We start from the raw sequence: 18,704 nt of genomic DNA, 5'->3' as shown, positions 1-18,704 counted from the left end.
TTCCAAGGTTGATGTCTATATTGCTTGATTCTGCTATCTCGTACAGACTGGTGGCTATGACTTGGGAAATTATATATCCGCGGACAGAATAGTGAGAGTTTGTTCGGCGCTGGCCTAACCGGTGCCTATCCCCAGGCTCGATCCCTCGTGATAGAAAAGCCTATATGTAAGTAATTTCTTTCCCGTCCTCGCGAAGAGCCTACTCATATCAGAGGGGGTTGACCTTTCTTTAAATCTCTGTGATGGCTTTGTCCTGCCATGAGGGAGAGGTAGGAGTTGGGCCGAGGTCTTTCTGAAAGTAGCACTGCTTTCCACCCCCAAAATGGCAGTCTAGGCAGATTTATCACAAACATGAGAATGGCAGTTTAGGAACATTCGTTATATTTCCCGAATCAACTTATCCCAACTTTATGCCAACTGAATAGCCCTCTGATCTTATCCTTGGAATGTCGGGATGGGAAGGTTGCCCTTTGGCTGGGATGCGACTCATGCCAGCGATACCCAATGAAAGAAAATGATCACGTGAGCGCCCGCTGAAACTGCCTCGCAACCAAGTTCTTGTTTACTTCCAGGACGAGCTTGGTGAGCTCGACATCAATTGATCTTCAATAGTACGCGCCAACCAAACCGTGAAGTCGCCACACGATGAGCTCACGCAACACGCAAGAACGTAGGCCTGGTGACGATGGGCCGAGGCGTGCCTCCATTTCTGGGAGGCTACGCACTCCTAGCGGTAGCAATCTGCCACGGCCCAATACTTCTCTAAGGGAGTCTCGGGTAGGTGAATGAAGAAACCCTGTTTTGTCACTGCAGGTTTTGTAAAATGCCAATGTGATTTAGCTAACATTTTATCCGAATTTTATAGATTGCTTCGTACCGTTCAGGCCAGCCGACATATAATCTCTTCACGGGGGAGACTGCGACGCATCCCACAACAACAACAACACTGCGCCCCGCCTCCCGACACAGCTACGCACCCGAACCTACACGCACCGTATCTCGCGAGAGCTCGAAAGAAAACATGGCCCCGCCCGACGCCGAGGAGTACGAATCCCACCGCCGATGCATCGAGGAGCTCAAGGCCGAGCTGGGCACGTTGCGATACACGCTGAGCACGCTCGAGCAGGAGAAGGAAATGGCCGAGGCGCGCCACCGGACGGAGCTCGAGGATCAAAAGCGGCGGGCGCAGGAGGACTTTGAGAAGAAGCAGGCGGCGGAGGCCGAGGGGTCGAAGCTTGCGCGCCAGCTGGAGAGTGCCCAGACGGAGCTGCGGGAGCTGCGCGAGGCGGCGGCGCAGGGAAAATCTACCCTCGATAAGAAGTTGAGGGATGTCGAGGAGGAGAACCGTGTGTTGGCGGAGCAGATGGAGGAGCTTGCGACGGCGAAGGATGATGCTGCGCGCATCAGCGAAAAGAAAATTATGGATGTTCAGATGCAGCTCGACACGACGCAAAGGACCGTGCATGAGCTGGAACAGGAAAGCGCATCGAGAGAGGCTGTGTTGCAGGCCACGCAGGCCCAAGTTGCGGAAAAGGATACTCAGATTGGGAACTTGGAGGCCGAAGTACTACGTTTAAAGGCGCACACGGGTGATGCCGAGACTATGGCAGTGATTAAGCGCGAGCTATCGGAGCAAGTCCAACACATCCGGAAACTGGAAGCGATGAATCGAGAACAACTAGCCGAACTAAGGCATTTACGACAAATTCACAAGGCGGTCGAGGTTGTCGAGGAGGAGAAGCGAATGCTTCAGAGGAAATTGGAGGCTACTGAGGTTCTTGAAGCCGAGCTTGATGAGGCCAGGATACAACGGCAGCGCCTCGAGGATGAGAGGCTGGCATGGACGGCGTATCTACAGTCCACGGCTGAATCTGGTGGTGAGGATATGAAGTTTGAATCTCCTGAGGAACTTGCGCGCGCCCTAGTTCAGGAGCGCCTTACTTCTGCCTCCTACGTAGAGAAGATGGGAACTCTCCAGGCAGACGTGGCGGCTCACGAAGCTACGATTCAAGGACTCGAGGAAGAAAAGGCACATTTGAAGGCCGAGGTTGAGAAGGCCAAGGCTGCTGCTGCATCTAGTTCAGCATTCGATGGCGACAAGGCACGTCTCAGGCTAGACCGGCAGCGCGCCCTTGCTGTGAAGGAAGTGGAGTATTTGAGGGCGCAGCTAAAAACATTCGACGCAGAGGATCTCACATTCCAACCCGAACAACACGATCAGGTGCGCGCCCAACGGATACAAGAACTAGAGGACCTTGTCGATAAGTACAAGGCCGAGGTTCAGGCTCTACATACTGAACTCAGCTCTGTCGAGTCGGCAACCAGCGCTCCTGCGCCTGGCAGCAAGCGCCAACGGTCTGTCGAGCCCAGCGGCGCGTCACATGAACAGTTGGGCCAGCTCATTAGGAAGAACCGAACTCTCCAGAACGAGCTGTCGGCGATCCAAACCAAGCTAGCCCTCAGTGAAAAGGAACTTTCAGTGTCCAAGGAGCAGCTGCGTGCAGCTAAGAGGCGCGGTGCGGTACGGATCCTCGCTCTACGATCCAACCCAACCTCAGACTTTGAGGCCATCAAAATGTCGACCCTCGAGGCGCTAAAGAAAGAGAACGCCGAGCTCCTCGCGTACATGCAAAACCCCAAAAATTCCGCCTCTTTCCCCACAATACCGGCCTCGATGCTCGACGCCGCCCAGCGCCAAGTCCAAGAAGCCAAAGCCGAAACGGCATCAGCGCAGAAATCAGCGAGACGCCTCAAGGAGGTCTGGACGGCGAAAAGCGCCGAGTTTAAGGAGGCCATCTTCAGCACGCTGGGATGGACGGTGACCTTCATCCCCAACGGCAAGATGCGCGTCGAGAGCGTGTACTACCACAGCCAGACGGACGAGCACGAGAACAGCATCGTCTTCGACGGCGAGAAGGGCACCATGAAGGTAGGTGGGGGCCCGAGGAGCGCGTTTGCGCAGAGGATCGATGACCAGATTAAGTTTTGGGTGAGGGAGAAGGGGTGTATACCGGGGTTTTTGGCGGCGTTGACTTTGGAGTTTTATGATGAGCATACGAAGGCGTCAAGGGATTAAATGTGTGGGTTTTATTTTGTTATTTTTTTTATTTTTTTACTTGCTCTCGATGCAGATGAGGCCTTCACAGGTGGTTTTCATGTGTTTTGATAATGTATAAAAAGTTGTACGTTTCCCACACACCGTGTAAGGCTGTGCAAGAGAGATTAAGTGAAGGCTGTTTACCTACTGAAGATACCACCATATTGTACTCCGAGAGGAGCATTCCCCGAATGCGAGCACTGCTTTTCATAAACATCCGGATCAGGGCAGCGTGAGTGAAAATGACCCCCAGCGCAGTGCAATCCAAAGTATGCTAGAGTACCATCAGCCTCTATCTACCATCGTCTACGAGTTTATTTACTTACACGAGCTCATCCAAAAGCTTGTGCAAATCCTGCTAGAAAAGGTTGATCCTGGAAAATGGGCCGACACCATCGTGCTAGCCTACGGTTTAGACCGTCCGGCCCAACGCCGGCCCTGTCACCGGGAGACCGGTAGATGTCAAAACTACTAGTGACCTCGTAAAAAATATCGCATTCTCGTACTTTGGAAGGTCCTAGACGAGCAGTTAGCAAAGAAGAAGGGAAGAAAACCAGAGCCTGCGCCTTGTATATTCCCGCTGTAGTTTGCCATCCATGGTACCTTGCCCACTCCATCAAAATAGCTTAAATAGTAGCGGGGAGAGAGAGCGTCTGCTGTGTAAGTCAAGCTTCGGCTCGTGATAGCACCATGTAAACAACAAATATAAAACCGGGCGTTCGAGGAGACGAACCGGCCCTTTTCATGCTTCCTCCTTTTCCCATCATCCAACTTCCCGGTTTTCCTACTCCTGCTCCAAAATCTAGGTTGCTTTACGCAAGCCCTAAAACGGCACACCCCATCCCCCCCGGGATAAACTTCACGGTGGCAGAGCAAAAGACTCGGAACAGTAGTCATCCAAGCTCCCTGACCTAGCTCCATCCCCATCCCCTGAAGTATCCCGGTAAAAGAAAACCAAAAAAAAAAAACCCGTTCTTCCGGCATGACGACGACATCTTCCATCCCAGGCGGGTTAAACCTCAAGCCGTCCCTAGACCAACCCATGCTAGGCCTCCTCGACGGGAAACTCGTTGAAATCAACCGCAAGACGTCCAAGGGTTTCAAGAAAAAAAGCAAAGGCAAGGCGCCGGAGCGTCCCATCGGGGATCTACCCACACCCGGTTCGGTGGATTATGACGCCCTAGGACTTTTCGTCCCGAGTCCCGTCAAAAGATCGAGGGACTCCTCCCCAGGCAGCTCGTCCCATGAGTCGGGTATATTCCGTGCTTTCACAAAGACGTACTTCTCCGCTTGCGTGTCGAAAAGATCAAAGACGAAGGGCGACTCTAAGGAGGCGAGTCCTAAAGAGTCCCTCGAGATGCTGGAGCTTCCGGCGAGTAACAGCGACCTTCAGTCTCCTGACGCTAGCTGCCCTCTGCTCCGGGCACCTGAAGTGTTGCATCATAGAGAACCTCTCCATGGAAGCGGCTCCGACTCGGACCCTGAGACAGCTTCCGCGTCACTTCATGCAGGTGCAAATCAGTGCCGGAAGACTACCTCACTAGGAAGCAGACAGGCTGACTCGGACGGCATCCCTGAACTAAAACCTTGCTGCCGTAACCATTGCCATAATAGCACAGGGCCTGGAAACGGAAAGTCTCATTTCAAAGGCATCGCGGCGTGTCTCCGGAACATTTCCATGATCGGGCGCAAAGGACCTCTCTGCACCGAATGTCCCACATGCAAGGCATTCAAAGTGCCGGCCACACCTGAGGGCAATGCTCTGAAGGAAGAAGAGGATGATGCTGCCAAAGAAGAGAGGAAGAGAGTCGACAAGTGCGAGAGGATCCGAAAACAAGTAGAGGAGAAAATCGTCGTCCGCCACCGTCACCTCATCCCTTACTACACCGCCGAAGTCCTCATGATCCGCTGGGGGGAATCCGATGCAGCTCCGCCGCCGGCGCCGATGAAGAGGCTCGAAAACGTTTTCGTTTCGGGGTACTACTACAACGTCAAGCATTGCGTACTGCCCCGAAAGGATGCCGAGAGGTACCTGGCTGACGCTATCGCCAAGCTTATCAACAGAAAGGGTCCCAACGACCTCATCATCCTCTACTACGCCGGTCCCGCGCACACGAACGCCACGACGTTCACCATCCATCCGCCCATGAGTCTTATTCATCCCAAGCCGCGGCCAAAGATTGATCTCAAGCACATATTCGAGACAACTTTCTGCTCCCCCGCGCTCCCCTCGGATGTCCTTCTCATCCTCGACGCGCCCTTCGCGTGTCCGGGGCCCGCCATCCCCCAAGAGGGAAAGGAGATCCTCGCAGCGACCACGAAGCCGTGGGGATGGTTCGAGCACAAGGGCTACATCGACCCCGACTCGTCGACGGAGTTCCAATTCACGCTTACGCTATGCGAGGAGCTGGAGAAAGCGACGTGGGCTTGGAACCACTTTACCGTGGGCTTGGAGGAAAGGTTGAGGTGGGAGGCGACGCCGACCAAATGTAGGCCGAGGCCGGGGCTCGCCCGCATGCCAGTGCTGAGGCTTGGGTGCGGGCCTGTGCGCAGGTATATTCAGCTCGCTCCGACGGTCAAGATGGATTCATGTTGTCAGTGGAATGATGAAGTTTCCTGACATCACGGGAAGAAGAACCAGGCACTTTTGCCGCTCGGTGGCAGCGTTTGTGTTTGCTTGCATATCTCTAGCCAGTAATAGTCCGCTTGTCAGTTTGGATAGTTCCTGTCATTCCAGTAAATTGAACTTAGCAGTTGGAATGGGGTCTTGCGCAGCCCATGAGCGTCAGTGCCTCTGCCATTGAACACACAAACACACACAGCTTGAGCTGGTTGAGAAGCCAAGTTCGAAAGCTCTCTCACCAACCGTAATAAGTCATATACCTTGACAAACCGTCATTTTCCCCCAAGCAACACATGCCTCTCACGCGCCCCCTTAATGTCGACGACTTCCAACTCGTGGCAAGGAGTGAGCCAATTCAAGTTGATAGCTAGAAATCAAGGTGGAAACTCATGGCACGGGTTGAAAATAGATTATTCCTTCATCTCCTACACTATTGCGTCCAGATTTCCTTCTCAAGGTTTTCATGATATACAAAGAGCCACTTGAGCTAAGTGCGAGAACGAGGGGCGGAAGCAAGGCAAAAAAAGCACCGAACTCGGTGAATGCATATCCCAAAAGGGTTGGTTGGACAATATAATAGCCATAATCAGACTAAACAAAGAAAATAAACAGCTGCAAGTCAAGGGTATGTGAACACCTCCCAAGTGGCATACATCGGTGTGGTTGCTCTCATCAGACAATCCTAGCCACCTTCAAGACCAGGAATGAATGGAACGAGGGTGACAACAAGGGTGAATATGACAAAGGAAATGGCGAGAAATGAAGACAGGCAACTCTTCTGGTAGGAAACAAATCTGGGATCGTTACATCATCTCAAGGAAATTAGGCTTCGGCCTCACCACCACCACCTACCGGGCCTCATACTTGCCGCTAACAAGCTTATATACCATCGGCACATCCACCCACCTGTGGTCGGAGGGAAGCGGTGGTGACATCAAATTATCACTATCGGCGAAAGGATCTTCGACGACTATCGCCTCCTTCTCCTTGCCTTTCGTCTCTTCAAGTCTCGAGACTGAGATGCCGCCCAATGAAGCTGTCGCTGTGAGGCCAGGAGTGTATTCCCACCGAGCCTCCACATGACCTGGCTGTGGCTCGGCACCTTCGGCGCCGATGATGCGGCAGACGATCTTTTGAGGCTCGGAGGTCAAGGTGATGTCGCCGAGTCTCCAATAGACGAGATGCTTGTCTTTTAGATGGGTACCCGATGGCTTTGTCTGGGCACCGCTTGCCCTCGCGCCCTCGTAGGTGGCGAACACCACCACGTTGTGTAACATGATGGGAGAGGTGAATGCGCTCGCGGGGTTGAGCGAGTAATGCATCAGGAGCTCTAGCTTGTCGCCCTTCGGTTTCCAGTGCGATCGAATAAGGAAGGGCGTATGCACAACAAGGTCTTTGCCGTCAGACTCGGAATGGAGACGGTAACTAAAGGCTGTCGAGGTCCTGGAAAGGTGAGACACATCCAAAATAAACTGATCATTTCTATCTGGCAGGGCATTCTGAACGAAAATTCGGTTAGGGCCGATGACCTCGAGGTTGGGGAAGTTATTAATGCGGATCGTTGGGTTGTGCACTGCATCTCGATGGTTAGCGGCATCTCAGGATGATGATGTCAAACGATGTGAGTTTGGGATCGCACTTACGAGGCTTGCTATCGGGTTCTTCATCGGGATTGTAGCTGAACGCAATCTCGCCACTGATCTTGGCCGTCTTTAGAGCGCCATCTTCAAACGAGGCGGCAATAGTCTCGATGACAGAGGCGTTCAAGCCGGCACCCAGCCTGTCGGGATGCTTTGCATGGTTCAAAGTGCCAAGAGAGTTGCCGGAACGAACGGATTGAGTATCCGATGTGCCAGCAATACTCGCTTCGGATGCTAGAGCGGCGAGCGTGGGCGGCTTCGTGAAGGCGGTCGGAATTGGAGGCGTGGGGGGAGCACCCACATCAGGAGACGGAGCGCCGTTGGCTGAGGGCACGTAGATGGTATTACGGACATCTCTCCGGCCCCGTATCGTACCACCCTTACGCGACGGCAAGCCCATTTGGGTCAATGCGTTAGTTACGTTGGAGAGAGCGGCCTGTGTCGCCTCGGGGTCATCCTGGGCAACTGGAGTGCTCTGAATGTTGAGCTTGAACAACTGATCGGCATCTTCGGTTGCGGCAGCTTCGCGCTGAGCTAGCGAGATCGGGTCGTTCATGGCGGCTGGGATGGTGAAACCCTCGGAATCTTTGGTTGGCTGATCTACGTGAGTCTTGGCCTGGGGTGGTGGCCCGGGAGGCGGCGCGAACTCGGGTATCTCCCGGTCGGCACCATTTACGGTACCTTGCGGCTCGGCAAGGACAGCCAGGTCAGCCAAGTTCGGTGATGGCTTGACTCCATTCGCGCCTTCGTGGGGGGTCTCCTCCTTCGGTTTCTCTTCGGCCTCCGCCGTGTTGACGTCTCTGGGGACATCAGGGCCCTCGGCGAGAGACGGTAGCTTATTCGACGAGGTCAAGTCATTCATCGAGGCACGGGGCGACACGCCACGACCATGGCTGCTTCTTAGGTTCCTACCAAAGGAACCCGAAGTCTTCTGTGAAATGGGTCCGAATCCGCCATGGATACTCTGTCGTCGTCGGCCGAGCATGGTTCCAATTCTGCTCCGCAATCGCGGGGTTTCTGTCAAACATGGCGTTAGCTTCCGGACACTGAGAAGATATCATCGCATTGGAACTGCCGCAAGCTGCGACAACTCATGTCGAGCGCAAGTAATGGGGGTGTAGCAAAGCGGGGTTATGCATACGTTGATGAAGTTCTGGGGTATCGGTCTCACTGGGCGTCTCGTCATCATGAGACGCCGCAGTTGTAGCAGTCGCAGGAGGGGTTGAGGTACTGCCGGCAACACTAGGACGCCTAGTCGCAGGCGCCGACTTCCTTTCGTTCTTGGCCTTGCCATCTGTAACCCTGTGGGCAAAGTTTTCGATCTCCTTCGAGGTCTGGATGTCAAGCATGACCTGGAGGGTCTCCCCGGCACTGATCTGGGTCCTTTGGGCCTGGTCGTTCTCGTGGGTCAGGAGCTGGGTCAAAAGGTCGCGCAGCTGGTTAGCTCGCTGCTCGTCAAGGACTTGAAAGTTCTCGAAAATGAAGGGGGCCTGCGACTCCCATTGCTGAGACGCCGCGTTCAACCGCGAGGCTGCGGCCTCCACTTTCTGCGTGCTGGCCTTAGTGCCCTTCTTTGTCAACCTCTCAGACTTATCCTGCGCATCCTCGAGTTCTTTGGCCATGGAGGCGAGGTTCGCGGCGATGTTGTGAATGTTTTGCACCTCCCTCTTCTGTCCGAAATTTCGTAGAGGAACCTCGACATCTTTCTCGACACGCGATGCGAACAGGAAGTGGGAGTGGGCGGTCGACTCGACTGTGCGAAGTACTTTGTCCCATGGACCTTGGAAGACTCTGTTCCGGCGCGAGACAAGTTAGTCCCGCTTGTCGAACCTTGGGGTTCCGAATGATCCCGCGACTTGTTCATGGACGCAGAACAAAAGCAGAACACCTACCCGAGTTCAGAGGCTGTATTGGGGACCTTGAATTGCATCAACTTTCTCAAGCCCTGGACGTATTGCTCTTCGACCTTCCGGCGTTCCTAAAAATAAGACGAAGGTGATGGGTTAGCGAGCCAGCAGTGCCGCGGGCAATCGGGTGGATCGGAGACATGTGGATATCGTGGACCGAAGACAAAAGTCGTCGTCGGCGATGGGAGCGAAGAGGGAGAGTGGTTCGGCATCGAGGAACGAGCACCGGAGCGTACCTGTAACCAGTCGGCGATTTCAACATTGAGCTTGGTGACGCGTTTCACCCGGTCGTTGAGGACATGAACAGCTTGCGAAGGTTGGAGATACGCCTAGATAAATGGGACATTGGAACATTACTCAATTAGCCACTGGCCGCTTCTTGCGATGCTACAGGCAAAACACCTAAGCGACGACCGACGGCGCCAGCTCAACGATATTCTCGGAGCTGAGCTCCTCGCGCGAGAGCATCTGAAGAGGGAAGGCTGGGGTGGAATTCGATCTATCTTACCAGCATCGCTGGGTACTCGGTTCTCGAGGTTTCCTCCATCGTCAGGGGATCGAAGGTGGCTGGGACCGGAGTTTCGAGACGAAGGTATTCCGACACACTATGAACGTATTGATGGGCGCAGAGAGAGGGGGTCTAATTATTCTGGGATCGGTGGTGGGTTAGGCGAGGCTGCCAGCGAGTTCAAACATAGTGCGTTGTGTGCCAGGATGAGCACCAGCACGATGGAGAAGGATGGTGTGGTCGCGAGAATTAGAGAGTTGCGGACAAGAGAGAATCAAGGAGGAGGGAGAGGGAGAGGCAGGGTGTGACGCTGTGGGCGGAAAATGGAAATGGAGGGAGCATCGATGATTACGCAGTTGATGGGACGGAAGATCAATGATGAATTCATCTGGCGTCGTCGGAGGTATTTTTTTCTTCTTTTTCTCTCTTCTTGTTCCTGATGGTGTCACGTTAGCGTCTTGATGGTCTCCGCGACTGGTTCCCACTGGTTCCCGGCCCTAAGCTTGGGCCTTACGCTGGGTCTTCCCCCGCTGTCACCCACTATAAAATGGCCGTGCTCAGTGCTCATATGCTGTCACTCAGTGGTGTATCTCTGGTTGTTTTACAGTGCGGATTATAAACCATACTCAACCGTGAAACCCGAAATCCGGGGATGAGGCTGGGATATACTGAACAGTACTCATATTCAGCTCAAATTTCACTACTCAGCGTACATAGTCTAGAAGTATCCATTTAGTACTTTATGCACGGACCTGCAGACGTTGTGGTATCGCACAGTGTCGGCTTCGGAAACCCGTTCTGGATTCGAACATTGGTCAATTTCATCCCCAATTCGACGTCAAGAAGCTCGAGAGCAGTGCTCTGCATCAATGCCACACAAAGATCCATCGATCAGATCGTTTCCGTCTGTGGCTTGAGCTATGCCTAGCTCCTCTAAAGCTTCGAAGTATATGTAATATGCAAGTGAAGAATCCAATAGGCTCGCAACTGTGACAGCAGAGCTACCGGTCCCCGAAGCAATACATTCATAGCTCTGCCTAGGCATCTCAGGATGGCTTCTGAGGAGTGGAAAGGCTCTATGTCTGCCAGTTGTAGATATGATAATATTGAGCGGATGTAAGAGCGTATTTTTAGATTGGGATATCAACATACTAATATCGTTTCATAGATCCAACAAGATCATATCCGAGTGTCCTGAAAAGAAAGACATTGCCCAACAGGAAGCTTTCAGGATCGAAAACGATGCATTTGACGCCTCCTCGACAAGGGTATCCAATCCATTTTAACATCCAAAGAACCATTGTCCATGTCCAAGGCCCATATTCTTACTGGCTTGTAGGAAGAGTATGATGAAGCATGTAATGTTTCCTTCCATCCCGCCTCGGTTCCTCGACAGGAGTCGCCGCCTTCATTCCTCATTCCAAACCCAATTGGTAAAGACGACAACGGCGACTCGATAGGCGTCCGAATAGGCCCTTACCAAGGCTGCGTTCCAGTTGGCGAGGGGCTAACATCCACCGTTTACCGGGCCAACTCGCCGTCATCTACGCCGCGAGTCGTTCATGCTCTCAAGGTCATCCACCCCTACCAAACCTTTGAGCCGCACAACCCCCAGCGCGAGGTCAAGATCCTGAGATCCTTGCACCACCCTGCCGCCATCGCCTTAGTCGACTCCTTCCGGGACCAGGAACAGCGTCTGGTCTTAACATTTCCTTTCAAGCCCCTTACTCTAGCCGACCTTTTCGATGCTGGTCCAGTTTCCGTATCCAGGACCCGCAGTATCTTTCGGGATATATTAAGTGCCCTATCTTACATCCACGCCAGAGGCATCATCCACCGCGACATAAAACCCTCCGCCATACTCTTAGACACCTTCGACGGGCCTGCCTACCTCTCCGACTTCGGAACAGCCTGGCACCCGGACTTCTCCCCGTCCTCCGAACCCCCAGACTCCAAGATCCTCGACATCGGCACCGGACCCTATCGCCCACCCGATGCCCTGTTCGGCAACAAAGCCTACTCGACCCAAGCTGACATGTGGTCCCTCGGCGTCCTCCTCTCGGAATCTGCCTCGACGAACCCGATGCACCCTTCGCCCATTTTCGAATCTCCGCCCACTCATGAGGATGGGAGCCAGCTTGGCCTTATCCTTAGCATCTTTCGCACTCTGGGCACGCCTACGCCAGAGACGTGGCCTGAGGCTACGAGGTTTAGGACGACGCCTTTCGGGATGTGGAGGGTTTTTGAGGCGAGGGATTCGGAGGTCGTGTTTGAAGGAGTGAAGGAAGAGTTTAAGGGGTTGGTGGCTAGGCTGTTGAGATTCGAAAGTTCGGAGAGATTCACTGCCGAGCAGGTAAGTATCCTTCCCCATCTCTGCCCTCCAAATCGCTTTGCTAATAGGACGTATGCACTGCATTTAGGCGCTTCAACAAAGATGTATGCAGCAAGAATGAAAGATCTATATTCATGGCCAATGCAACGACAGGGTGTTAAAAATCCCCCTTTTGGTTTTTGTTAACGTCGAACAACTATTTCCCCCCTTCCTCCGACCATAAACAAGCCCCTTTAATGCATGCGCCTTGACCTAGTGTCAGAGCCGAGATAATCAATAGGGTTCCTGCAAAGCGGGCAAGTGTTCTGACTGCTAGTCTGGAACCACTTATACAGACATGTTCGGTGGAATAGATTCTTGCAAGTCTGACACCGCTTGTCCGGCATCTTCTTGTCAGACGACATGATGGCATAGCAGATGGCACATTCTGTCTGACCCTTGAGGGCACCAACGATGTTGCGGCGGAATGTCATGAGCCCATCAATAATGCTTCCGTTCTGCCATCCTGGTTAGCCCCACAGAGACTCCGGGGGAAAAAGTATAGAAAGCCTGTTTTTGGGTTCTTGACTTACCGAAAATGTAATGACACCCTGAGTTGTCCTTACCCAGCTCTGCCACTTCCTCTCATTGACCACGACCCTACTCGTCCCCAAGACCGTGATCCCTTCTATCGGGTAGTTTGGTGGAACCTTGATCGTAATCGAAGCCAACATTTCATCCACCTCGTAGCCAGCCGTAACCTCTCTCGCCGTCCTGCTCACCTTCACCAACAACTCCTTCTCATCGTCACCACCAGCCTCCTGGGCCTCCGCCCAACGGGCGACGTCGTCGAGAGCATCGGAGATGATCAGTGGCGAGAAGTACTTTGTCATCCATCCCTCCACCGCGATCCGGGTCTGCTTGGACCTGCAGTTGATAAACCATGTCTTGAACAGTTCCGGGGTGTACTTGAGGCAGAGGTAGTAGATGTGGATGAGGAGCCAATGCATGTCGCGCTCATCCGGCTCCGCGTCGGCTACTTTGATGTCGTATACACGGATATGCTCGGTTGTGAAACCTTCCTTGTCGAGATTGATGGGATGTGCGATTGAGTGGCCGAGAACATCGAAGATGAAATCAAGAAGGGGAGAGATGTAATTGCCGGACTTGAGGTCTTCAGTATAGTCATTGCGCACACCAAGAGAGGCCGTGCTGTATGAATCGAAAATGAGATGCCAGGTCAGGAGGTAGGTCCGCACTGCCAGGGGGAACTGCACCAAGACATCATCAGGATATTTCTCAAGCGTCGGCGGCTCAAGGAGAAGAGACATCATCTCATCTGGCAGATGTGCGCCTAGGGGGGGAAGTCAGCAGCTGTAAGATGGGCACGGTTATTGAAAGAAAAGCACGGCAAGCTAAACCTACTCTCTTTGTCTAGGAGGACATCAACAGATAGCTGCTCCTGAAGGGCAGGCAAGGCCCTATGCATAAGCGTGAATGCCGCCGTCTGAATATCCCGCGAGTCGGACGCAAGCAATCCATAAAGCTCAGATAAATCCTTCAGAAACCGCAGAGGAATCTTGGCGACTTGTCGGCAAAGGAGGGAATCGATAATCGACAGAGGCTGGGAGTTCCGCTCTCGTGGTAGTTTGAGTAAATCGATTAACGACTTAGCTTTGACCTCAGCTAGGTCCTTCAACGAATCCTCAAGATCGTCATTCGGCTCAGGGAGTGATTCGAGAATCGAGTACAATTTCAAGGAAGCGTGAATCGCCGACATTGAAATATCTAGCGGGTACTCTCCGGCAGCTTCCCATATCTTGGCACAGTACTGAAGTGTATTCTCCCAGTGTGAACCATAGACAGAGGCTATTTCGGGGAGCAGTCGAGCCAAGAGTCGACAACTTTCCGCGGCGAAGAAAGGATCCACGGGGCCTTCCGCCTCGAACCAACCCGTCACATTCCTGACCGCAAACACGAGCCTATTCATCTGCACAGGCACCTCACCCTCTTCGTAGAAACCGAGGCAACACGTCAAGAGGACGAGCGTCGCGAGAGCTTTCTCGGAGACAGGCTTAGCTCCGGCAGCGTCGCTAACTAGCCGGTTGCATATGGTGTTGAGAGACTCGGGGGAAGCCAGCGACTGCCCGACTCCTCGGAGCAGGGCAGTGACGGGGAAGATGGCAGACGGCGCTTCCTTAGTTGGGTAGAGGCTGGAGAGGAATTTGTCAAAGTTGTCCGGCGGACCATGCTCCTCCGTGAGGGCTTGAATAATCTCGCTCGCCGCCTTTGCGCAGTAGAACGCCAATGGCGTGGTATCCTTAGACCTATTGAGTAGCGCTTGCAAAATATTGAAAACTAAGTGTCCAGGATCACCTTCCTTTTCCATTTCCTTCCAGCCGGTTGACTGAGATATCAGTCCATTTAGCCACTTGTGACACGACGACGAAAGTTCATCGGCGGTTAGTTGCACTGCTGGAGACATGGCTTCAAATAATCTGCCGTCTTCCATCATTGTGAGCTGTTCAGAACCAAGCTCCGCAGTGACTAGAAGCAGGAGAATGATGTCCATCAGTATTTTTGACGGAAGTGTCTTGATATCGACCCCGTTTTCAATGAGACCCAGTAAGTATAAGCCCATGCGTGCAGGAGCGGAATACCCGTTTCGGTCTCTACCGGGAGGGCGAATCTCCCCTGGCGAAGATGCCTTGACGAGGAACTGGGCACCGCCGAGGATACTGGTGATGGATAGTGCAGGGTTAACACCAGTTGAAATGAGACCTGTTAGATCATTGCGCCAAATCCAGGTATCCGGTAACAACTCAGGGAGGGTTTTAATGTTATCTAGGGCCTCTTGAACGGCTAGTTGAATCACCGTATCGATTCTGATAGATTTCATTAGTCTCAAACCTTCGTGAGAATGCTGTCAAAGAGCACTTACTCAAGGGACTGCGGGCTTGCGATGTCAAGATTTGTCCGAACAATCGACGTTGTAGGCTTCTTTCCATCTGCATGGAGGTCGAGGAGTTGGTGGAGCTCTCTCGCCTTAGACGATACATTCTGGTCGCCTGCTTCAGCCAGAGACAACAGCTGTGTGACAAGACTCAGGTACAAGTCTTCATCTTGCGACAAGAGACTAGCTCCTTTCTTTGATAAAATAGTCAGACCGCTTAGAGCCCTCATGACACTCCTATTGTCTGCTTGGAGATGCTTCAGAATGCCCGAGGCTAGTGCCTTGATAGAGGCAAGCGTCAAGGCACCAGCTGTCAAGGCAGACTCCAGGAGGTCCCACCTCTCAGTGCCAGTAGACAGAGACTCAAGGGTGTTGTCGACAATGTACTTTTGGATAGCATCATTTCCTTGCGCCAAAGACGACGCCTGCGTGTTAGAGAGTAGGGCTGCGAGTGTGTGTGGAACGTCAGGGCTTGTGCACTCCTGGAGAAGTTGTGAAGCCCAAGTCTTCCACAATACTTCGTATTTTTGTTGTAAAGTGGGCTTCCCCGCATATAATTGAAGACATCCGATCAGATCCAACCTTGAGTGAGACTTGAGGACAAGGTCCATCTGCTCGCGACCAGCTTGAAGAAGGAAGTCATAGAGAGCAGTGGTGATTGACTCGTTGAAACCGAGGTACATAGTCGACTCGCCCATGCGGCGGATTGCTTTGGCGGCTCCGAAGGGCTTTAGGTTCCGTCGAGACAGTACATCGATGCAGCAAGAAATTATCTCGCTAGCAGGAGAATCGAGTGCCGTTCCAGAAACCCCAGTCGCCGAGGCCGACTTTGTTTTTTGAATCTGCCCGATAAGTGAGAACCACCGATTGCCTTCCTCAGCAATCGCCTCTTGCGACTTTTGAAATTCGCGAGACACCTCTGGCAAAGAGTTTGCGATGCGCGTGCAGAAATCCTTGGCCAGCTGCGTCCACCTCTCATTAGCCGCCGAAACCACAGCTTCGGGGGCAGATTCCGTCGTGATTGCGTAGCATGCCTCTACTATGGTAGGGGCCGAAGGGCCTACGATGGACCACGAAGACGCTCCGGTCGGGTGCAAGTAGTGCTCGACAAGAGGGAATAGAGCCTCTCCGGCAAACGAAACCTGGTCCGATCCGGAGGGAAGAAGAGTCATAAAGGATCTGGTAACTTGGAGATAAGACCGCCAGGCGATGAGGGCGTTGGCCCGTGGTTCCTCCCTATTAGAGATACCAGTCCTCATCGACTTCGCCAAAGCTGTTGTGACGTCCAACGGAAGCTCTTCCTTCGGGAGGCTCTTGAGAAGGGCTTGGAGGGAATCCCAAAACATGGCAGCGTCACTGCCCTGGGACCCCTTTTCTAAAAAGTGGTTCAGGCGAGAGACAGGAGTTTTCTTATCGCCCGGTGATGACTGCCAAACACCGGGGAAGACGGAAGTAAAGGCCGAAAGAGCTTTGACGAACTGCGCGGCGGAACCTGTGTGATTAGCTTTAAGGCCTTCGGATATAAGTGCCTTCTTCAGACGTGACATCTTTTCCTCAAGAACAGTTTTCCTCTTGTCGAGGGAAATCTCAAGGAGCTGGCAGGCAGACTTGCGGACGGAAGAGTCTCCGACGTTGATGCACTTCCACACGATATCTTCATTCAGGAACTCGTCATAACTCTCTTGGGCCCTGGACATATCCTCGCCGCTTAGTTTCTGGAGGAGGGCCAGGACTAGTGATAAGGCCGCACCTAGGACTCGAAAGTACTTAGATTCGGCGTCCTCGGGCGTGGTGGACCTCTCGTCACTCAGAGTATCCTTCGTCTCCCGGATGGCGCCAGTGGCAAATTGGAGGATTTGAGACTGGCATTTCTTCCAGAAGAGGGTTGTCTTTTCAGGGGAGTTTAAGAAGGATGAAAGCCCGTCATTTGCTACTCTCGCGACGATTCGGTCACGATCGTACAAGCCAGCGAGCCAAGGGCCTACAACCTTGGGAACATGACGCTCCATGCGCTTGCGGGCAGCTTTCATAAACTCATATTGAAGTGAGTGCGCCAGTTCCCGCACGCGACGAGAGTTGTCAATGGACGTCGCGGGGTAAATTTTCACCTGCTCGTATACCTTGGTTAACAAGACTTCGACCTATACACTCTTACGACGCCATTGATGCTCACCCAAGCCTCAAGAACCGGCTCTTCGGGACCGCCATCTTGCTCGAAAGGATGAGCCTTTGCATAGACCAATAGCTCCTCAAGGGCCCTAGCTTTTGTAATGCTATCTTTCTTGAGTAGGTTCTTGCACGAGACGACAACTTGTGGGTCAGAGATGGCAGAGAGATCGGGGGGTTCCGCCAGATATGAGAGATCGCTGCTTGCTGATGAGGACAAGCCAAAACCGCCAAAACCTCGGCCGGCCCTCGATTTTGAACCAAAGCCTCCAACAGGCGTTTGCCGGCCGGATCGAGATGATTGGCGACTCATTGTGAAATTGTGAAGAGTGCGCTCGATTTCAGAGCAGGCGTAAGCTTCGCGGGGCGACCGACAGGCTCCGGTTTCGTGCGCCAGAAACACACACGGTGCTTTGTGGACCTGAAATCGCCTCGTAATTTGGAGCTATTCCCGAGCTCTATATTGCCCGCAAGGAATGGGTTGCGTTGGTGTGTTCTGAAGGGGACAGGAGGGGAATCTAGATGAGACAGCTTAATAGTTCAGTTGGTGGGGCATTCCTGCTTATCACAGGCGCAAGGAGAAGCTCCATAGAAAGTAACGAAGATTGAAATTTAAACCGCAAAATTGGGCGGAGCTGGGCCTGACTTTTGATGAGCTGAGAATCGTTGAGACAATAGCCCGACGAAGGAATAGTCTTCTATCAAGACGAGATTGGGGAAAGGAAAGAAAAGAAAAAAGAAAGGAGAATTTGTCTCCTGTTCTAGACGACGACACGGAGATATCCAGGCGTAGGTGTCCTTGACGTAAAAGCAGCTCACCAAAATTTGCGGTTTCCTCCCTAGCTCCTCACTCCTCACGCCCCGTCGATTGATTTTACTGATTATCTTCGGTGTGACGAAGGACTTTTTACACTTTTCAGCAGCATTCTACGACTCTACTGCAAACGACACCAGACGAAATTTACGCCGTAGGGGATTAAATTGATTGCCTCGTTTGACAGATCAGTGGGTTCTTCAATGCCCTGGAGCCCTGGAGCCCTGGAGCCCTGGAGTACTGGCCGATGGGAGTCATCGGTGAAGACAGTCGAGAGCACAGCCCGCACAACGGAGCCCACTCTTTGCGACAGCCAGCAGCGAGCAATCGATTGATCAGTGTTCAATTGAATAATCTGGGACTTGGGGCTTGTGTGTGCAAAAATGGCGTGGGGTTGTTCGGAGAATCTTAGTCAGCTTATTACGTCATTGGTTCGATTTGGGTCTCGACTTTCCCCGCCAAGTCTCTGCCATTCCGAGTCCCCGAAGTAGAATTCGCAGGAGCGACTCTGCATGTTGAGCTGCTCAGCTGCTACAACTCGAGGAATCAATTGATTTGATGTGCTTGACCTGTTCCAGTATCGTCCGTGGATGCTACCGGGCCACCGGGGAAAAGCGGGCTGGCCTTCCCTTCTCCGCATGCACGCTGGGGTGTTTTGATGCGGAACCGACTCTGGTGTCGAGTT

General features: G+C 52.9%; 4 protein-coding genes and 1 pseudogene across 4 annotated transcripts; 3 read left to right on the top strand and 2 right to left on the bottom strand.

Annotated features, from left to right (window-relative positions):
- Positions 1–645: 645 nt before the first annotated feature.
- Positions 646–3,076, top strand: SAPIO_CDS8433 (Spindle assembly checkpoint component mad1; the record flags this gene model as incomplete). The annotated part of the gene is made up of 2 exons (XM_016790064.1): positions 646–777; positions 866–3,076. The coding sequence occupies 2 exons, from the start codon at positions 646–648 to the stop codon at positions 3,074–3,076; spliced, it is 2,343 nt and encodes a 780-aa protein (XP_016640327.1).
- A 1,003-nt stretch (positions 3,077–4,079) lies between these two features.
- On the top strand, positions 4,080–5,717 carry SAPIO_CDS8432 (annotated as a pseudogene; the record flags this gene model as incomplete).
- An 851-nt stretch (positions 5,718–6,568) lies between these two features.
- Positions 6,569–9,814, bottom strand: SAPIO_CDS8431 (SAFF domain-containing protein; the record flags this gene model as incomplete). Its single annotated transcript, XM_016790063.1, has 6 exons — positions 6,569–7,293; positions 7,364–8,377; positions 8,502–9,151; positions 9,253–9,338; positions 9,504–9,596; positions 9,776–9,814. 6 exons carry the CDS (start codon positions 9,812–9,814, stop codon positions 6,569–6,571), a joined length of 2,607 nt encoding a protein of 868 aa, XP_016640326.1.
- A 1,012-nt stretch (positions 9,815–10,826) lies between these two features.
- SAPIO_CDS8430 (Cell division protein kinase) lies at positions 10,827–12,228 on the top strand (the record flags this gene model as incomplete). The annotated part of the gene is made up of 4 exons (XM_016790062.1): positions 10,827–10,891; positions 10,944–11,043; positions 11,115–12,128; positions 12,196–12,228. 4 exons carry the CDS (start codon positions 10,827–10,829, stop codon positions 12,226–12,228), a joined length of 1,212 nt encoding a protein of 403 aa, XP_016640325.1.
- Positions 12,229–12,340: 112 nt separating this feature from the next.
- On the bottom strand, positions 12,341–17,518 carry SAPIO_CDS8429 (uncharacterized protein; the record flags this gene model as incomplete). The annotated part of the gene is made up of 5 exons (XM_016790061.1): positions 12,341–12,604; positions 12,680–13,440; positions 13,512–14,971; positions 15,028–17,147; positions 17,213–17,518. 5 exons carry the CDS (start codon positions 17,516–17,518, stop codon positions 12,341–12,343), a joined length of 4,911 nt encoding a protein of 1,636 aa, XP_016640324.1.
- Positions 17,519–18,704: the final 1,186 nt, after the last annotated feature.

This window comes from Scedosporium apiospermum, assembly GCF_000732125.1.
Source record: "Scedosporium apiospermum strain IHEM 14462 chromosome Unknown SEQ_SAPIO_0121, whole genome shotgun sequence".
Classification (NCBI taxonomy): Eukaryota; Fungi; Ascomycota; class Sordariomycetes; order Microascales; family Microascaceae; genus Scedosporium; species Scedosporium apiospermum.
The sequence above is the reverse complement of the archived record's forward strand: the minus strand, read 5'-3'. Positions and strand labels throughout refer to the sequence as shown.